The sequence below is a fragment of the Drosophila santomea genome, chromosome 3R (genome assembly GCF_016746245.2).
Source record: "Drosophila santomea strain STO CAGO 1482 chromosome 3R, Prin_Dsan_1.1, whole genome shotgun sequence".
In the NCBI taxonomy this organism is placed as follows: Eukaryota; Metazoa; Arthropoda; class Insecta; order Diptera; family Drosophilidae; genus Drosophila; species Drosophila santomea.
This window is the reverse complement of record NC_053019.2, coordinates 9,254,488-9,272,594: the sequence shown is the minus strand read 5'-3', so window position 1 is coordinate 9,272,594 and position 18,107 is coordinate 9,254,488. Positions and strand designations below refer to the sequence as shown.

General features: G+C 44.1%; 2 protein-coding genes across 5 annotated transcripts in view; both read right to left on the bottom strand.

The window, feature by feature from the left end:
- Window positions 1–10,790, bottom strand: part of LOC120451600 (RNA-binding protein Nova-1) — a 35,887-nt gene extending 25,097 nt beyond the window's left edge. The window contains exon 1 of one of the 3 annotated variants that reach the window (XM_039635424.2): window positions 10,242–10,790. Coding sequence is in view for 1 of the 3 variants with exons in the window: in XM_039635429.2 (XP_039491363.1) it covers window positions 10,242–10,263 (22 nt within the window). In the remaining 2 variants the exon portion in view is untranslated. The remainder of the gene's footprint in view (window positions 1–10,241) is intronic. The other 2 variants (XM_039635427.2, XM_039635429.2) reach the window with 2 other exon arrangements.
- Window positions 10,791–13,170: 2,380 nt separating this feature from the next.
- On the bottom strand, window positions 13,171–17,902 carry LOC120452787 (alpha-mannosidase 2). Of its 2 annotated transcripts, none has more exons than XM_039637179.2 (5): window positions 17,669–17,902; window positions 17,086–17,615; window positions 15,281–16,753; window positions 13,942–15,004; window positions 13,171–13,819 (listed from the first exon to the last, which is right to left on the bottom strand). In XM_039637179.2, exons 1-5 carry the CDS (start codon window positions 17,876–17,878, stop codon window positions 13,670–13,672), a joined length of 3,426 nt encoding a protein of 1,141 aa, XP_039493113.1. In that variant the 5' UTR covers window positions 17,879–17,902; the 3' UTR covers window positions 13,171–13,669. The 2 variants fall into 2 exon arrangements, with proteins under 2 accessions (XP_039493113.1, XP_039493114.1); XM_039637180.2 differs by having other exon boundaries at window positions 17,086–17,612.
- Window positions 17,903–18,107: the final 205 nt, after the last annotated feature.

Sequence of the window (18,107 nt, the reverse complement as noted above, 5' to 3'; positions counted from 1 at the left end):
GGAATTCTAAACAAAAGTCGCATAATAAATGCCACATCTTGGCAATCAAATTTCAGCTGCAGGTCGCCCCAGTCCCCAACCTCCGAGAAGTGAGCCGCCACCGAAAGTCCCCAGAGATGCCTCATGCCCCGTGCCACATGCCCCATGCCACTTGCCACTTGCCAGGCAAGCACGCAAAGTGCTCGACATTTTGCAGTTTTTGTGTGTCCTTGAAAAATGCAGCGGGCCAAATGGGATTGGGAAATTTGCAGCCATATACTATTCTACTTTTCTATCGTTCATTTTTTCGCTGTGACGATGATGATTAGAATGAAAGCCGCGAGCGGCGACAACAAGAAAAAGTCATTGATGCACTCAAGCCGAAAATGTGTTAATGGTGATGAATTGGAAACAGCTGCAGCATGAAATTCACTCTCCAATCAGCCCAAGGATATTCCGCCGACGGCACAATATTCATTTCAAGTCGCTCGAATGGCGAAAGTGGGCGTACGAAATGGGAGGGGAAGGTGTGCCTTGAAACAGGTTGCATATACTTGTGTGCATGAAATGTGTTATCTAACTTCTAGGCACAAGTTGAATTCTAGTCTACATGTATGTGGCATACAACATATTGGAGCAGCTTTCAATATACTCGTATGCCATGTGGCATATGTGCGCTACGAATCATTCACCCTTTTGCGGTATCCATCGAGTTCAGTGGACATCTAGAGGAAGCCAGCAAGAACCGATTTCTCGGTTTATCATCAAAGTTCCTATGTGAAACGGGAAAAACGGGGAAAAAAAGAACGCAGGGCAAATGAAAAAAATATTCCATTTACTCAGCCACTCGTAGTCGTATGCCTACGTACTACATAGGGCCAGGCCAACTTATCTCCCTGTCCGACTCACAGTTATCACTCGAGCGGAGACGACGGCGATAAGGTTTTTATTTTCGTTACTTTTGGTTTGACGATAAGGAGAACGGACCAGAGACGTGTATGTAGATGGGAAACCCAAGCGATGGGGTTTGCCACAAACTGAATCAATCAAAGGGGGGACGATGGTGACTCGGCGGCACAACGCCCCTGGAATTGTGACGATATTATGACTTTTCGTGAGCTACTTGTTTGCAGCCGAATGAGAATGTGAGCAGACGAAATATGGAAGGGAATAAGCATGACATCAGAGGTTTCGAAAGTAAGTTCGAACTATAGTTGGGTGGTTTTTTCAGTCTTTTTAAAGGGGAGACACGCGACCCGCATCTCATTGTGAGAGCACAAGATTTATGTTTTGTTGCCTAATTGAAAGGCCTGGGTTGTTTGCATGTGCTGCTGCCCGATAAGCAGTTCTTGAGCGCTTCTTTAATGTACATTGTACACATATCTGCATAGAAGGTCCCAGCTCGGGCGCCAGTTGCACATACATTCATAAAAGTATATGTAAAATTAAAGCACGAAACAATTTTTTTTTTGGGGAGTGGGGTGGGGGAAAACCACTTTGTGGGGCTCTCAAATAACAAACTGTCAGTGGCGATGATTTCCAGCACTTAACGACACGACACTCACTTGAGACTTGTACGATTCCAAATTAAAACTTCTAAAATAACGCACACTTCTGCGACGACAGTGCGCGAGTACGTGAAAATCAAATACAACTAAATTCAAAAACTGAAAACAATTAAAAACGAAATGGGTTTCGAGGCAGGCAGGCCAAAGTATCTACGAGATTCAAACACTTGCCAGCGAGAGCGACAGCGGAGAGAAGAGAATGTGTGTGGGAGAGCGAGAGTATCTGGCAGATACTTTATCTACAAGCTGTCGAGTGCTCGTCGCTGGGTTTGCAAGTGTTTGCTCAGCCGTTTTCAGAGCTCTCTCGCCTGCATGTGTGTGTGTGTGTGCGGGTGTGTGTGTATGTGTGTGTATTTATACTCTTATCAGTAAATAGTTTGCGTTATGTGCTGCACTTTGCTCCGTCCCCCTCGCTCGCTCTCTCTATCTTTCTCTCTCTCTATCATGTATTCCCACTCCCACCGCCATTCGCTTAATTGTTTTGTTTTTGTTGACTCGGCCGTGCCTCAGACGCCTCGACGCTGATAAAACTTTAAGTTTTGCCCATTTTCGGCTCCTAAGTGCACTTATCAAGAAATGAACTCACTAGCTGATAAAGTACTCGAGCAATAACACGATGAGGAAGTATGAAAATATATTTTAAAACATTTCAATATATAATCTCCAAAACTAAATCTGAAATTATATTTTCATAAGCACGACAGTTTCAAACGAACTTTAAAACAAGTTATATACATATGTACGTAATATGGGATCATGATTCCTGACTTGGAATCATTTTTTAAGAGTGTGTGCAACTAAGCCACAAGTGCCGGTTGGAACCTCTTTTGAGGCCCGAAAATCCCCCCCGCTCATTTGTTGGCCTATCGTCTTTGTTTGCTCATTTCAGGCTCATTTATCGTCTTTTCATAGGCTCAGCACAAATCCGCTGACAGCAGTTTTGTATCTATCGGCGAGTGTGTGCTTGTGTATCTCTGTATCTCTATCTGCGTTTTGACAAATATCAAGTGCGATAAATCTTTGCCTGCCTGCAGACAGGGAAAAGGCGAAGGGACACCACTCAGTTCTCAATTTTTGATGACAAAGGCTAATGGCAATTTATTCCGACATTTCCGAAGCAACATTGACATTGCTAATCCGAAAATGTTTCATTTGTTTGACTTGTCAGCGCGTCTTCAAGTACGGCAACTGGTTTGGAAAACACTTTTCCACGCCGAGGAAAATGTTGAAAAATTGATGTACCCACAAAGTAGTTGAGTAATGGCCTCGAGAACGGAGAATAAAAGGGGGTGTGCGATCGCATACGACAAGTTGAGATCCCAAATGGTGACTCATTCGAAAACCGAACCTGTTTGAATCGTGACTAAATTCTGGATTTCAAAATGCCAAGCTCAAAGTTGCCAGCTTAGCGTGGCTTTATAGCCGTAATGAGTGTACCCAATGTCACTTGTCATAGGGATGCAATCCAAGTGATATGTGCTCATCGTTCATCGATCAGCAATGGTGTTATCAGATAAAACGATATGTCACTCAATTCGGTTGATTGTTCACTTGTCTTACTTGCCTTATACATGGTATGGCATATCTATTCCGTAAAATCTATGCACAATGGACAAGTCCTGTAGAAATAAATCCCCTAATCATGCCGGGCAACTCTTTGCTCAAATCAAAGCCGCCGTGGAGCCATTCGAGCGCACACCGAACAATTGCCCCAAATTCATAATTGCAGGCAGCCCAAATGGGTTGACAACAGCACACAGTGGGGGCCAGGGCAAAGGTATACGGGTGTGCAAGCATATTGTATATGTATGTGTAGAGGAATCGGGGCAGGAGAACATCCACCCGGAAAGCACCGAAAAATGGGGCAACTAAAATAAAATCAAATGAACAATGGTGCAGGCTAAGTGCGGATAACTGGCGAGTGTGGGTCAGCCTGCCAGTTGATAACTGTCCGGATTCCGGACTCCGGACTCCGGACTCCGGAGTCACTGGGCTTTTTTGTTACGCCCAGGCTCTCAACGGTAAGGATAAGTAGGGGGCGTGGCACTCGGATGGTGGGGCTTAGCATTAGCGGAAGTTGACAAAGGAGGCGAAATGAAGGCAACATCGACACGAATGCAAATACAACAAAAGCGCAAATGTCATAAGCCATAAAGGAGGGAGGAAATGAGGGTAAAGGTAGGGGGTTTCGAGAAGGAGGACAACTCCTTGTAACCAGACTTTATTATGAGAGCACAGCACAGGACTTTAAAGCCGCCGGCAAGTACATTTGCTGGCAAAAAGGTAAACACGACGCATATTTAACCAACTGGCAAATGTGAATGAGGACGCCGCGGATGAGAGGCTGATGTGAACTGAAAGCTGAATGCCTCCGGGCCAGCAAGAAAAAAACACAGGCGGATGAGGGGCAGCAGGTCGTCGGAGTGGGTGGAAGTGGGAGGAAGTGGGCGAGGTGCGACCTCATTGACTTTGGCGGCACGTTTTCGGATGAGTCGACTTGGCTGTCGTCTTCTGTCAAATGAGCTTTCGCCCCCTATGTTTGCCCCTGTCCAGTAGTTTTCGGTGCGTTTATCCCACTCGTCAAATATAAAATGGGGGAAAACTTTTGCCTTGCCGCATATGTAATATGTAAGCGTACAATTATTGGTTCTTGCGCTGCTTGTTCTTCCTGTTGCCCGTCGCATGCCACATGAAAAATGAAAGCGAAAATCAATAACGAGGCACGCGATACGAAAAGGCCGCCCACTGACCCCCAGGATGCGGATCGAAAAAGGGACCAACGGACAGGGGACCATCGGAGGTGGCATGTATATCCAGGAAAAAAAGGGTTATCCATTGTTGGCCAACAAACATCAGCAGGTCCTCGGTTGTCTGTGCGAGCTGGCAAAGTAACCGAGTGCCGTAGTACTGGAACTAGTGTGTTTGCCGTGAATGTCGTTGGCGCCTGGAAAACACCCGCCAGGAAGCCCCCTTCCTCCTGCAGCGTCTTGCCTTTGTGCGCATAATTTATGCTCATTGCGAGCCAGACCCCCCAGCCCCAAAAGCCCACATCTCATACCCCAGAGCAACCATCAAGGCAACCCATATTTGCTGGGTTTTTACGAGCCACATTTTTTAAGGGTAGCTTCAGGATGTCACTGAGCTTGCCACTCATGCTGCACGGAAAAAAAAACAAATGGAATAATGATTTAAATAAAGGTTCCTGTTCTTAAATAATAAATACAAATACTAGTCAATCAGGAGCGATTATGATTATATGAAGCTATAAATTGATCCCTATACTCGTCCTCGTTCTCTCTGAGAACTTCAAGGGTATTTAATCTTCGAGCACTTGAGTGCTCGCCTGCTTTTAGCCGAGTGAAGTAAGCTGCTTTGGATTTTGGCTTTAGATTTCGTTGACTCGGCTCAGAGTTCCCTCTTTTGTTTAGCCCATATATGATATGTACGAGTTCATGATGTGTGCGGCTTGTGTTTGTTATAAATATCAGACGAGAACGCCTATTTGTGTCGAGTCAACATAAAATCAGGAAGGAGTTAAAGCTGGAGGAAGCACAGCTGGTGGTTTTTTTGTTGTATGTTTTTTTTAGCCGCTTGTTGGTTTCTGCGGCGGCTGGCAGCCAGCGTAATTATAATTATTAATGAGTACAGCAAATGAAATTAGAATTTCACATTAGCGCTGATTATGTGTGTTGCATAATGGAGTCGACAGCACGTTGCGTATACGCAGCGTGTTCCGGGCCCAGCGCTGCTACCATTAAATGCAGCAGCCATCGCCTGTCTAAAAATATGAATGTATTCAGTTCTTCACCTTTATATTTATGAAAAATGCATATAAATATACAGTCGTCTGTGCACCCAGTGAGCGAATGGCATGCCCATACGAGTAGTATAGTATACTCCAAAAATGCTGCGCTTTTCCCCATGGCTTCTTTCATTTTTTCCTCTCGTGTTTTCTGTGTGATATTTTCGTGGCATAAATGGGTGAAGGTTAAGCAACGTAATATGGCCAAATATAAATACAACAAACTATGGATGGCTATGGGCCCTATGAGGGCGTACATACATACATTCATTTCATATGTATGTTGGAGAGCAAAAAAAAAAAAAAAGAAAAAGACGAGCACACACACATCCAATTCATCCAAGGTGGGGAAAATATGCAACGGGCAAGAGCCCCAATGCTGAGCCAAGCGAAATCCGCAGAGAGACATGAACGGTACGGCGAATGCCGGGGCTTCCCATGAAAACAAAATCAAAAGCTCACAATTAGGCCAAGAGACAGCAGCAACAACAACTACAACAACAGCCACCAGCACCAATGTGTACGACAGACATGCAGCTAGTGTGCGAGTGTATCTGTTTGTGTGTGTGTGTGGGTCTACATACATATATGTAAATTACTTGGGGGCAGCGAAGCCAAACTGCGAAACTATGTCGCTAGGTCGATCGTCAATACGGTTTGGGGGTTTGGGGGACAAAAAGGGGGCCAGTAGCCGAAGTAGCAGCACCAACACCACCAGCACCACCACCACCAGCGATTCCAATCAAATCGAATTCGTGTTTGCAGGTGCCTCAGCCAAGGTGCGTCTATGAATTATCCATAAATAAAGGCGAAGGCAGTCAAATGGCAACACGACAGCCAGGCAACAGCAACAGCAACAGAAACAACGGCCACAAGAGCCTAACTCAAACACAAAGAACTTATGGCAAGTCGAAGTAAACAAGTGAGCAGGTCGATGGGCGGCTTCTCCATGCTCGATTCCCCTCCTTAACCAATTCAAAATTCCTCCCCCGGGTCCTCGTCCTCCTCAGGCATGCTCAAGTGCTCTGACCTGGTGCTACACTGGGTTGCCTGGATAGCGGCCATAAACGTGCCAATGGTTTCGCCATCTAATAAAGCACTTTCGGTGAAATTGGAAAATCGAAACAATCCTCGAATAATTAATGCCCCAAATGCAGAAATGTTAGGACAAGATACTTAGCTTGATTAATCTGATTGCTTGGGCATTTGACAGATAGAGCTGCATGTGTACTTAACTTACTCTACCTATAGCAATTTGATGAGCTCAAAGTTTTTTCACATCCCTTTGAAAGTGGACAAAAATAATTTAGGAAACATACAAATCTATATATAGAAGATCTCGTTTCTTGGCCTCGAGTCAACGACAGCATCTGTGATTACTTTTTCATTTTCAATATGGCACAAGTCAAAGTAAAATATTAAATCAAATTACTTGACAACCCTAGCTGACAATGAAACAAATATTTGTCGTTGTGCTTTATTTCTGGCGTTTTAATTAAAAATTGCCCCAGTTGTCGGCGAGCCAGGCGACAGTTTTTGTACAACTGCTGCTGCACTTGGCCAGGCCAACAACGGTTTTCGGTTTTCAGTTTTCAGTTTGCAGCTAGGGCAGAAGAAATGGCAGAAGCTCTTTTGGCAGCCAGAATGGCCGAAACAGAGATAGCTGCTGCGTGGCAGAAAGAGAGCGGAGTAAGAGACGGCGACAAACAGCGTCCCAATTTAGCCAGAATCGATGCTGGCAGGCGAAATTGTAATTCATTCGGCCCTTTCCACCCTTTAAACCTATTTGTACATACATATGTTGCAGCTACAACTGCAGCAGCACGGCGGCAACATGAAGCCGAATCAGAGATGGTAAGGATATCAGTTTGATTACCCAAGACAGAGTCAGTAACTTGGTGTAGCCACCGTAAAAGATACGCGAATTCTTCAGAATTGTAAGTTTTAATTGAAAACTTTGCTTACAAGTTCGGTTCTCTTTCCTATAGGTTTTCTAGTAAGCAAAGTAGGGTAGCAAATGTGCCTAGGTGAATAAATAACAACTTGGTACAAGTCCGCCTAGATACTACGCATCCCTGGCGACGACAACACGGAATGCACATCGCTCTGCTATCCTCACCTGCAGCAATGTACATACATATGTATGGGCCACTCGCCGTCTCTTTCTTTGCCCTATTTGCCTCTCTTTCGGCGATTCCGATTATGGCTATTATGTATTTCGGTTGGCAGCAAATTCTTCTAGATTATTGCTTATTGTTATTGCTTAGCCCACCTTTGTTTTCACTTATTGCTGATTCTTGTTTCTGGTTTTTTTTTGTTTTTGGTTTTTGGTTTGCCTTGCTCATTTTGCTGCCCAGAGACTTTGTTACGTCACTTTGGCAGCGAGTTTTCATTAACAGAAATTCAATTGAGCGAAGCAGCCGGAGCAAAAGTACATGCACATTTTCCATTATTACAAATGCAAGTAATTTGTTATGGCAGCTTTTTTGTTTTCATTCGATGACGCGCTGTGAACTTGAACGGCATCAAAGTCGATGGATGGGTAATTGTAATTGCTGTTCGCCGTTTGCCGTTTGTTGTTTCATTTTTATACTGCGGAGGCTCACCTCCAATGGCTTTCAATTGATGCAGCCAATTAATTGAGGCGGCAATTACCGCCTAGTCGATAGTCTGCGAAGCGATATCCACGGGCATTGCTTGCAATTAAAAATTCGTTGAATATTTATGGACATTGCGCGGCAAGGTCGTTGGGTTGGTGCAGGGGAGGGGGAGTCTTTCCAGGTGGATTAGAGATTATCGAAAGCCAAACAACAGGTCAGACCCCATTAGCTTTATTAATAACAGGAATAATTGGAAACCTAACGAGGCTCTCGGTGGCGCAGAAAAGTATTCAGATTTGGCTATAAAAAGTGTCATTAAAATGCCTTAAGCTTCAATTAATAAAAAGTAATTAACGCAAGAATTGCGATTCTTCTTCATTAAAATGACTGGCTATCATTATTCTACGTCAATGGGGATAAAAAGAAATATAAAAAAGAACGTAAATAAAAAGCATTTTGTCAATTTGTAAGCTATTTAAAATCCAAGACGCTGTTAAGCCGGAACTAGTCGCATGACGCACACTGTATAAGAATGTGGCTTCTATTGAGTGTACCATCAAATGGGAACCCCCCGTTAATGCTAAACGAAACTTAAGATAGAACACCCCGAAATATAAGAAGTTGTGTTTGCTCGCCAGCTTCCATATGGAAAATATGTGGTGACCACATATTCAACCCCTAGAAATTACTGCGTCGTGGTGCTCTGATCCTCAAGTGATTCATTCATTCAACTTATTCATTCAACCATTTATTACGAACGCAATTCCGGAGGCTTAGAAATTTTCCCAGAACAGTGCTCGCACTTTAGTTTATCGCCGAGTTTGCAGTTTTGCACTTCAGTTTTAGTTTCAGTTCGGGAGGGTAGGAAGGGGATTGGAAGGGGGCCCCTAATCGACTCCAAAATATCGCTCGGACTCTCGGCTTATTAGCCGAGCCGAGAGAGTCTCCGGGTCGAAATCACCGCCGTAACCATTACGGCAAATAGGTTAACAGCAGTTTCGTGCCTTTTGCATGAACACACGGCCCTCTGCGACTGTGTGTGTGAGTGTGTGCGAGTGTTGGTAAGTGTGTGTGTGCTTGTTTACATAAACCTTTTCTCGTTTCGTTTTGGCTTAATTTTTCCCAGTTATTTTGTGTCCCCCTGCACACTTTGCACAGAGAAAAAGAGGATCACATATTTGGAGATCAATAACTATTTACGATTAAAAAAAAATCCATTTAAATCGATTTTTATAGGTTTACAGTTAAGATTAAACAACCGTTATACTTGCTTTTTAGAGTGACCTCATTTCCAGCATGCTGCGTGCACACTGCACTTTTTGACTGAACTCAGCTTGGATCAGCTGATGGAACATATTACTTTAGAAGCTCAACAGGACCCACTATTATTTCTCTCAGTGCAGTGCACCTCCTCCTTCTCCTGCGCCACCTCCTTTCTCCGTTTCTGTTTTCTGTAGTTTTGCCAGTGGTGCAGCAACAGCAGCCGTAGCAGCAGTTTAACCCACATACGAGCTGCTGCCCCACCAAATTGCGCAACGGGGGCGTGGAAAAGGGGGTGGGGTTGGTCGGTGTAAGGGGGTGTGAGAGAGGTCGGCGGTGTGAATGCAAATGAAACGAAACGACAGACAAGCGGACAATTTAATGCCTATTTGCATCTAACAGCAGCTGGGGAGAAAAAAAACTAGAATCAAGTGTCGGGTTAGGCGGCTATGAAACGAGCAAATTGATGAGCAGATAAACGTAAAGGGCGGGGCGGGTGGGCAGGGGGAAGGAGGAGATGAGCTACAACTTTGATTAGCATGCCAGATGCAGATGGAGAGAGCGAAAGAAGAGATGTGGAAGGAAAAAACAGAGAGAGATCGGCCAATCAGTAGTACATATTCATACCCATGTAGGAATATTAGGAATAAAGGCATTCGCATTCCGCGTAAATATGCTCCAAAGCAATTTCATTCGATTGCGCAAAAGGGGTAAAGTTTAATGTTTAAACACAGTCGATCATCAACATCATAAGCCAAATAAATAATATTTACTTAGTTATTTCAATGAGTCAACCAAAGATTTGAGTAGTGAGATAATTTGAATCATTGAACAAGGAATAAAACTTTAATTAAAAGCAAATAAATTTAGGCATATTTCCCCTTTGATTCCCCTTTTCATTTGAGATTGAAAACGGATACTTTGAATTAGATACTTCTGAATTGAAGAATTCTGACTGCAGCAACTTGTACCTTGCCTTATGCTAAACTAAGCTTAATCCAAGATCTTATGACTAGTTTGAAATATATTCACCTTTCTGCAAGGAGTCGTGCATTCAGCTGCAATTAATTGTGTGTGGGTATAGATAAGAACAACTATATATGGTACTTTAAGCGCTGACTGGCTTACTCAGTACACGGCTTTACGAATTTTTTTTAAACTTTTTTCTTTTACTTTTTACTCGTTATTCGCTTTTCCTTTGATTTTTTTCTTAGTTATTTGCGTAATTCAATTATTCAATTATTGTTTCATTTGGAGACGCGACAGTGGTTTTTGCTGTTGTTGTTGTAGTGGATCCTGAATTGATTCTGTTACTTTAATGTGGGTTTTTACTTTTCGGGCTAAGCTGATATTGTTGTTGCTGTTGTTGTTGTTGCTCTCGTTTTGATTTATAACAATTACACACACAGGCACACTCTGATTAGATTTGCATACAAATATTACCGAAGCGAAGCGCAAAGTTTTTAAATATATATTTTGAAAATATTTAGCGCCTGCTTTGGCTTCCCCTTTTGCGCTGCTTCATCCGCCTTTGCCTTTTCCGTTTTTCCGTTCAGTTTTCGTGCGCGTCTTAGTCTCAGCGTGCTTTTTTTGATTCTAACGACAAGTTTGCGTTTGCTTTTGCTGCGAGCAGCTGAAAATTAAACATTTTTCCACTCTCTCGCTGCGCTCTCTCTCGCTCTCTGGCGCTCTTTTGTATCTGTGTGACACGTACACGTGCCCGTCCGATCACATTTCTATCTAACATTCGGACTCGGGAATCTCTGTGTGTTTGCGTGTGTGTGTGCGTGCGTGTTTTCTTTGTCCGCTTTGCATTTTCTACATTGATTTTTAAATTCGAATGCGGGAAAACTGCTTCAGCTTCTGCTACGCTCTCGCGCTCTCTTCGCACTGGGCTTTCCTCTCTCTCGCGTTTCGCTTATTAGGGCACTAGGTTTTTCATGCAAACGTTGGAAAATTGCTGCACGTTCCTGCACACAAACACACGCAAGAAAGCAGCAGCAGCAGCGACAACTTTTGCATTTCCTCCTGCGCCAAAAACCCAAAGCTTGAAAAATAATACTATATCTCGCCTTGAACGAATTGAACTTCTATCGCACGTTTGCCATTCAAAATGTTTTTATGACATAATAATTGAGCAATGCCGTCCGTATGTTCGTATGAAAAGAGCTCAAATTGTTAGATGGAGCGAGAAATAAAAGGGGGCAGTCTTAGAATAACGAGAAAAACTCGTTGTTCGAAGCGAGCAAACGAAAAACATTTAAATAAATATATAAATTATGTATACGCGCTGTGTGCGTTGCGTTTTATCAGCGAATGAGCATGAGAGGGACGGTGCGAGAGAGGGAGAGAGCGCTAAAGCTTCACACAGATACAAATTGGCAGCACGCTGGTGTGCGTGAGCTGCTGCTTTGACACACTTTTATGTGACGTCGTTAATTTCGTTTTTTTTTTTGGTGTTCTCGTTCTGGTTCTGCTGCTCTTTTCCACATTCTTTTATTCCCTCGTCTTTCAAGGAGCTTTGCTTTTGAACATTTCATAGGAATGGTGAGAAGCAGATAGGTTGGAAATTCAAACACATGTTTGTCCGTTTTCTATTTTTCCCTATCCAATCAGACGTTTGCGTTCCAGTTGGATTTTCGTTTTCAGGTGTTAATTGAATTTGTATTTCAATTTCTGTTGCCTCCGCCTGCTCCTCCTTCTCTTCCTTTCTTCTACCAGTATTTATGTAACCAGCATGAGCGAGCGAAAGAGAGAGATGGAGAGAGAGCACATGCCACGGCATAGATACTTTTTTTTGGCATTGAAACAAAACGTAGTTCACAAAAAGCACACGCACACCAGCACACGACACGCGCACACAGATACACGCCACGAAAAAAAGAACTTAGAACAAGAACAACTCAAGAACGCAGCTTAGACACACACACACACACGCACGCACACATTCGTACTTGATTTAATTTAATTAAATTCCAGTCCGCCTCAAACAACAACAACAACAACTAGAGCTGCAGTTACTCTGTGATTTAAGCGACACTGTGTTTTTTTTTCATTAGATTCGATTTAGTTGGATTTTATTCCTCGTAATTGTTTTGAACCACTTTTGTTTAGATGCCTTGTTTTTGTTGCAGAACTTGACAAGCAAACACACAGGCAGCAACAAACATATAAACAAACTCACTGGCGACCACGATGATCTGAATCTGACGCTCTGACTCTGTGACTGAATCCAACTGAACTGAAATGCGGATTCAAAACTTGAAAACAGCGAGCTGGCTGAGATTTCTGTTTCTGTATAGAAAAATTCCGATGGTCGTCGTTAAGAGAGAGAGAGAGAGAGAGCGCGCGAGAGCATCTCACAGATACAAATACAAATTCGGATTCCGATTCGGATTCGGTTTTGCTTTCGTTGCTCGTTTCGGATTTTGAAGAGAGCACACTGCGCAGCGCTTCTCTCCAAAACAACCACTTTACGCTCAATCCGGATTTCCATTTCCATTGTGCATTTTCCAATTGCCTCCTCGCTCTCAGTATCTCTATCTCTGTAGGTCATTCTGGCAATAACAGTACCCCGCACTGGAGCTGATAAGATTGCACTCTGTTTTTCAACCACTAAAACTATAACTCATGATTATGGCTTTAATTTGTCGCCTCAAAAGCCCGTTTCATAATGCACAGTCCACATTAACTCCGTATGATCAACAGTATACTAATTAAAAAATTATAGCTTCTGTATAGTTTAAAACATATTACAAAAAATGGATTCCACAATATTTTTGTTGGTTTCTTGAGATAGTTTAAACGAATTAATATTGCTGTTAAACAAAATCACTTTTAGTTTTCATAACTTAACTAAAAGCCGATCTAACTAAATCTAAATTATAACAAAAATCATTTTCGCTTTGCAATAAAAACACAATCGTTATGTTTTTATATTAGAATAGCACGTAAAAGTCGATTCTAAATGAGACTCAATTTTATTCAATTTGTAAAAAACAAACGTCGAGATTAATATCATTTCAGTTGCAGTTGCGTCATTATCACTAAGCCTACTTTACAGTTAAACGTTAGTTATAGTTACGATTCATTGTTATAGGCAATGCCCCATTGGGGATATCGAATACAGACATGTATTGCTTGCTGTGGGACTGGATGGATATCACAAAAAACGTAAAAACCTAGGGGAAACAGAGTAAAACGTGTAGTTACATGGGGGGTGCGAAAAATACACCGCTGCGTCATTGGATTGAATTTCCAAACCCTCGTGTGGAAGCTTGAATAAATAAATGATACGTAGTATGGATTACGCATTACGTCTTTCGGTGCAGTCGGTGCTTGAGTCAAACATTAAACGAAGATTGCCTGTATTGCAGTGGATTAGCGTCCGAGATTCATAGTTTGGGAGTTGGTCGCTTGGCTTCAGTTTCTTATTCATCCTTAGCGAGAAGACGTTGCGATCAGCTTGAGTGACTGCTCACATAAGCGGCGGTTTCCATGGGGCACACTTCCGGTGCCACCATGCCATCCAAGTGCTCCAAATTTTGCAGGAAGGTCAGCGTCGTGCGCTCGCATCTTGCCACATTCGGCAGTAGGTGGCATACATCCAGCTGGAAAATTAATATAGACGAAAAATAAGTCAAACAATATAATTAATTATTTATGAAATGCTTTGTACTACTACTTGTTATAATATTAATTTAGAAAACTACCATTACTCTAAGAAGCTCACCTTCTGTGCGTGCTCCTCTGTATTGCCGCATTGCATCAGGTTGGTGCGGTGTAGAACGTAGCCTACTCGCTGGGTTTTGGCGGAGCTCTTGGTTAGGCGTCGCATCACCGACACATCGAGATCCTCACGAGCCGAAGGATGATCACCGCCAAACTGTCCCTGTGCCCCGATCCACTCATTTTCAGCGAATATAAACTTGTCCAGTGGGTCCAGCAGTGACTGTGAAGCCTTGTGAGCGACACTGGTCAAATAACCGGCAGGATGAAGCTCTGACGGTCGGACACAGTTGTTAATCTTCTCGAGCACCAGGCGATAAATATGCAGCACCGGCTTGTTGTCCAAAACACCCTGTCCCAGGCCGCGTTCATCGTCATTGGCCAGACGTCGATCCTGCATAATCTCCAGCTCACCCGAAGCCAGGGAAGATCCACCCAGCGGTTGACCCGTGAGGAGGGTGAGTCGCATATTGGCGTCTTCGATGAACATGCCAGAGGGTATGGGATAATAGTTGGCCTGCAAAGGTAGTTTGTCCAAACGCCGCCTCTTGATAAATTGCAGTCCGTTGAGATCCGTGTAGAAGATGTCGCCACTGTCGATATGAGTCTCCAAGCGCATCACGATCTCCGTGTTGTCCAGTGAACCAATGTCCACCAGATTGCGTATCTCAGGTGCTCCACCGCGCATTATCGTCTGATGCACTACACTCGGAAGTCCCACGCTCACGAACGACTCCAATTTGCCCTGGGTCACCAGGACCACCGGTTGACCAAGCTCGACTGGCAAAGCTGGTCCATTGGGCAGGAACAGATAGGCACCGGATCTGTCGCCATGCGATCGAACGCCATACTTGAGGAACTTGAAGTGTACCGGCACGTGCGGGCTATCCTGGGTGAGCTGGATGGACTTAAGGAGGCCCTGCTCCGAAAATGCCAAAGTGGGTCCGTTACCAACCCGCAATGAGATCTCTCGAGGATCGCCAAACTTCACATCTTCCGGGTATAGACCCAAGGGTACGGAAGTCGGGTTTTTACGGAGCAAGAGGTTCGATGCGTACGAGGTGTGTCTGTAAGTAACATTGAAATGCTTATTGACAAAAAAAACTAAATAAAAGCTTAAAGACAGTGAAGGCATCAGTCATTAGCTATAACACTGAAACACACTTAAAGAGTACATAACCATACATAGTTATCAATTTGCAATCGGTCAATAAATGACGGAATGATTTAAAAAAAAAGGTTCAAGCGAAACGTGTAATAAAAAGGGTCAACGAGTTTTAAAAAGTGGATAGTTTTAAAAAAAAAATTGTTAGGATTTAGAAGAATAGGTAGCTACTACTCACTCTGGCTTGGAATCGGTAATGGTTAAAACGTAGGTGGCCAGACCCATGGGCGGCACTCGAGCCTTGAAGATGATTCGGTACTTGGTGGTGGAGCCTTGTGGGTGGATAGTCTTCGTGAGTGTGTCATGATGCCAGCTCCACACGGGGGACACCTGTGCGTCCACCGGATTGTTCGCCAAGTCGGTAACACTTACAAACGGACTGGATACGTAAAAGTCCACCAGCTGCTCTCGCCAGTGGGGCAGGGTGTTGTGCATCACCACATGCTTGGAGGGCAGTATATCCTCGCCCAATATTATGGTGGTTCGACTGTCCTCCACACCAGATCCTGGCCAGCGGGAGTCGTCCAGCGTAAAGTACGAGAAACTGAAGTCCGGACTGTAGATGGAGGGCTTTGTCAGCAGACGGTACACCGACTGTTGCATAACCATTTGACAGGCTTTCAAAGCTTCCTGCATGCGCTGCTCGTAGTCGACGACCACGTGCGTCTTGGCAGTGCCTGTTATACCGTCGTGGTGCTGGAACAATGACAATTCCCTGCGGGCCTGCTCCAGGCGCTCCTCAATGCGGGCCATGCCGTCCCAGGAGTGCCAAGCTGAGAGCATTTCTGCTGCACGTACATAGTGCATCAGGACGCGGTCCATGCGCTTGTGATAGGGGCGAGATGTGTAGTAGCCACTCCAATAGTTATCCGATCGATCGGCATACGTGAAAAAGTCACCGCTCAGCGTGGGAAACTCGGCTTGGCCTGCCCTCTCCGCCTGGTGCACTGCGTCAAAGTATTCCTGCAGTGTGCCAAACTGTGCCTGGACATTGAAGTGCGCCTGACTGTTGATGTGGTCGAAAAGCCTTTCGTAGTTCACGCGCTGCACATCCCACTCCGTGTTCTGCTTAAAGCGGAAGTCGTCGCCCAATGGTATCAGCAGAACGTTCGTGCGATACAGCTCAGCCTTTTTCTTCCACTGATCAACCAGCAGATCTGAGCGAGCTGCCACATTTTGATCAGTGATTGCACGCGGTGGCGCCTTCCACGGACAGCTCAAACCGAAGGCGCCCATTCGTTTGAAATCGAACTGGCAACACACCTTGGGATCTGGACCGCAGGTGTGAGGAATATCGTACGAGTAGAAGGGCATCATGTGTGTGAAAAGAGCTGTGTCTCCTTTGCTGTCCCAGATCTGGCGCCAAAGGAACTCAAGCTGGCGCTGTTGGGCCAGTTCCTTCTTCACCGAATAGTGTGTCCTCTGTATAAGCAAATTCTTAAAGCCACTCTTTTGCAGAATGTACGGCATAGTGGGGCTGTGTCCAAAGGGATCGATGGCCCAGGAGGCAGTGGGTGTAACATTCATGAATTGCTTCAGCCAGGTTTGGCCTTCTGTCAGCTGCAGCAGTACGTTTCTCCAGTGGGAGTTGGCCTCGTCCGGCATTACCCATCCTCCAGTCACAAATTCCAACTGTCCATTCTTAACAATGCTGCAAATATGTAAATAATTTATTATTTTAGGATAAAAACTGAATATTAGTAGACCTTGAGGCTGTCAAGCTTCCTATTATATTACTTCCTATTACTGCTGTGGGCTATAAATATTAAGTAGATAAATACACCGCTGTTTCGTAAAACAAGCAGCTCGTGGCAATGCATTTTGTTTATCTAAACAGTTTTAGCGCAATAACGTAGTAATGGCTGCACAAAACAACTGTGTAAAGTTTAAACCATACAATAGCGAAAAGGCTTTGCACTTTGTTTTGTGGGTAAACTACCGGGTTTCATAATTGTATTATTATTATATAGGATGCATGCTTACGACTTCATTTGCAGTTTTTTGTTCTCGCCCAAATCGTGATAAAACCGAGCAAAGTAGGAGATCTCCGCCCAGATGAACTTCATCTCAGGATTTTCATGCAGATGCCTGAGAGCATTGGATAGGATGTGCTTGGTGTCGTGTTGATAGTAGTCCTCGAACGTCTGAATCCATCCAGGATCGTTGTGCGAGTGCGGCACCACGAAGACTTTCAGCTTGTGATGGGCGTTGTACTTCAATGGATCGTACTTAATGTTCCAGCCCTGTTTCCACACACCTCCATCGATGTCCTTAAAGGACATGCGATCATATAGCTCCAGCATCTGTACGTCCACATTGGGCACGTCCTGGACCACATCTTGGCAGTGTCCTGGCCTCGGGGATCGGGCCACTTTGTGTGGAGGTCTTATTGGATCGTCACGGTTGGATGTTTTGGCCAGACGCGCCCTAAGATTCCGCATCTCCTCCCCATGCTCCTGCAAACCATTTTCTAGCTCCTGCAGCTTGTTCTCTATGTTCTCATAGTTGGGCTGCTAAAATAAAGAATTTAATATACTTTCGAATTGATTTAATAGCATTTATTTACCTTTATTTGGGTGGCTGCCGGCGCCGCAAAGTTGAGGATTATGTACAGGCTGAGGAAAACCAGCAGGCAACCGGAGCAAATTACCAAAGCGAAGCGCCGACGTATTCGCAACATTTTCCGGTTAATTAAGCATGGAAACGTCGACGTCAGAGACACAGCAGCCAACTGCAATAATCCAAACGTTTGGAACTTGCGTGGTTTTTTTAGCATAAACAAATCAGAGCTGGCGATATGTTTGCTTTTCCCGAAAATCGATAGTCTGTTAAGTTATCGGCGCTGCAAACTCTGCGAAATTTTAAATGGTTAAAAGGGCTTCGAAAAACACAAATTATTAAAGTAATATAAGGAAATTGTATAAAAAAAAACACTTTTTTGTGTATATGAGTCCATTTTATAGAAATTAAGATGCATATGTTACCTTGGTAATATAGCATTTAAG

Excerpts from the sequence above, each read along its gene's own strand:
- LOC120452787 (XM_039637179.2), bottom strand. The coding sequence starts at position 17,878 with ATGCTAAAAAAACCACGCAAGTTCCAAACGTTTGGATTATTGCAGTTG. Across the intron at positions 16,754-17,085 it reads AAAAAACTGCAAATGAAGTC|CATTGTTAAGAATGGACAGT; the intron begins GTAAGCATGCAT and ends ACATATTTGCAG. Across the intron at positions 15,005-15,280 it reads ATTACCGATTCCAAGCCAGA|ACACACCTCGTACGCATCGA; the intron begins GTGAGTAGTAGC and ends TGTTACTTACAG.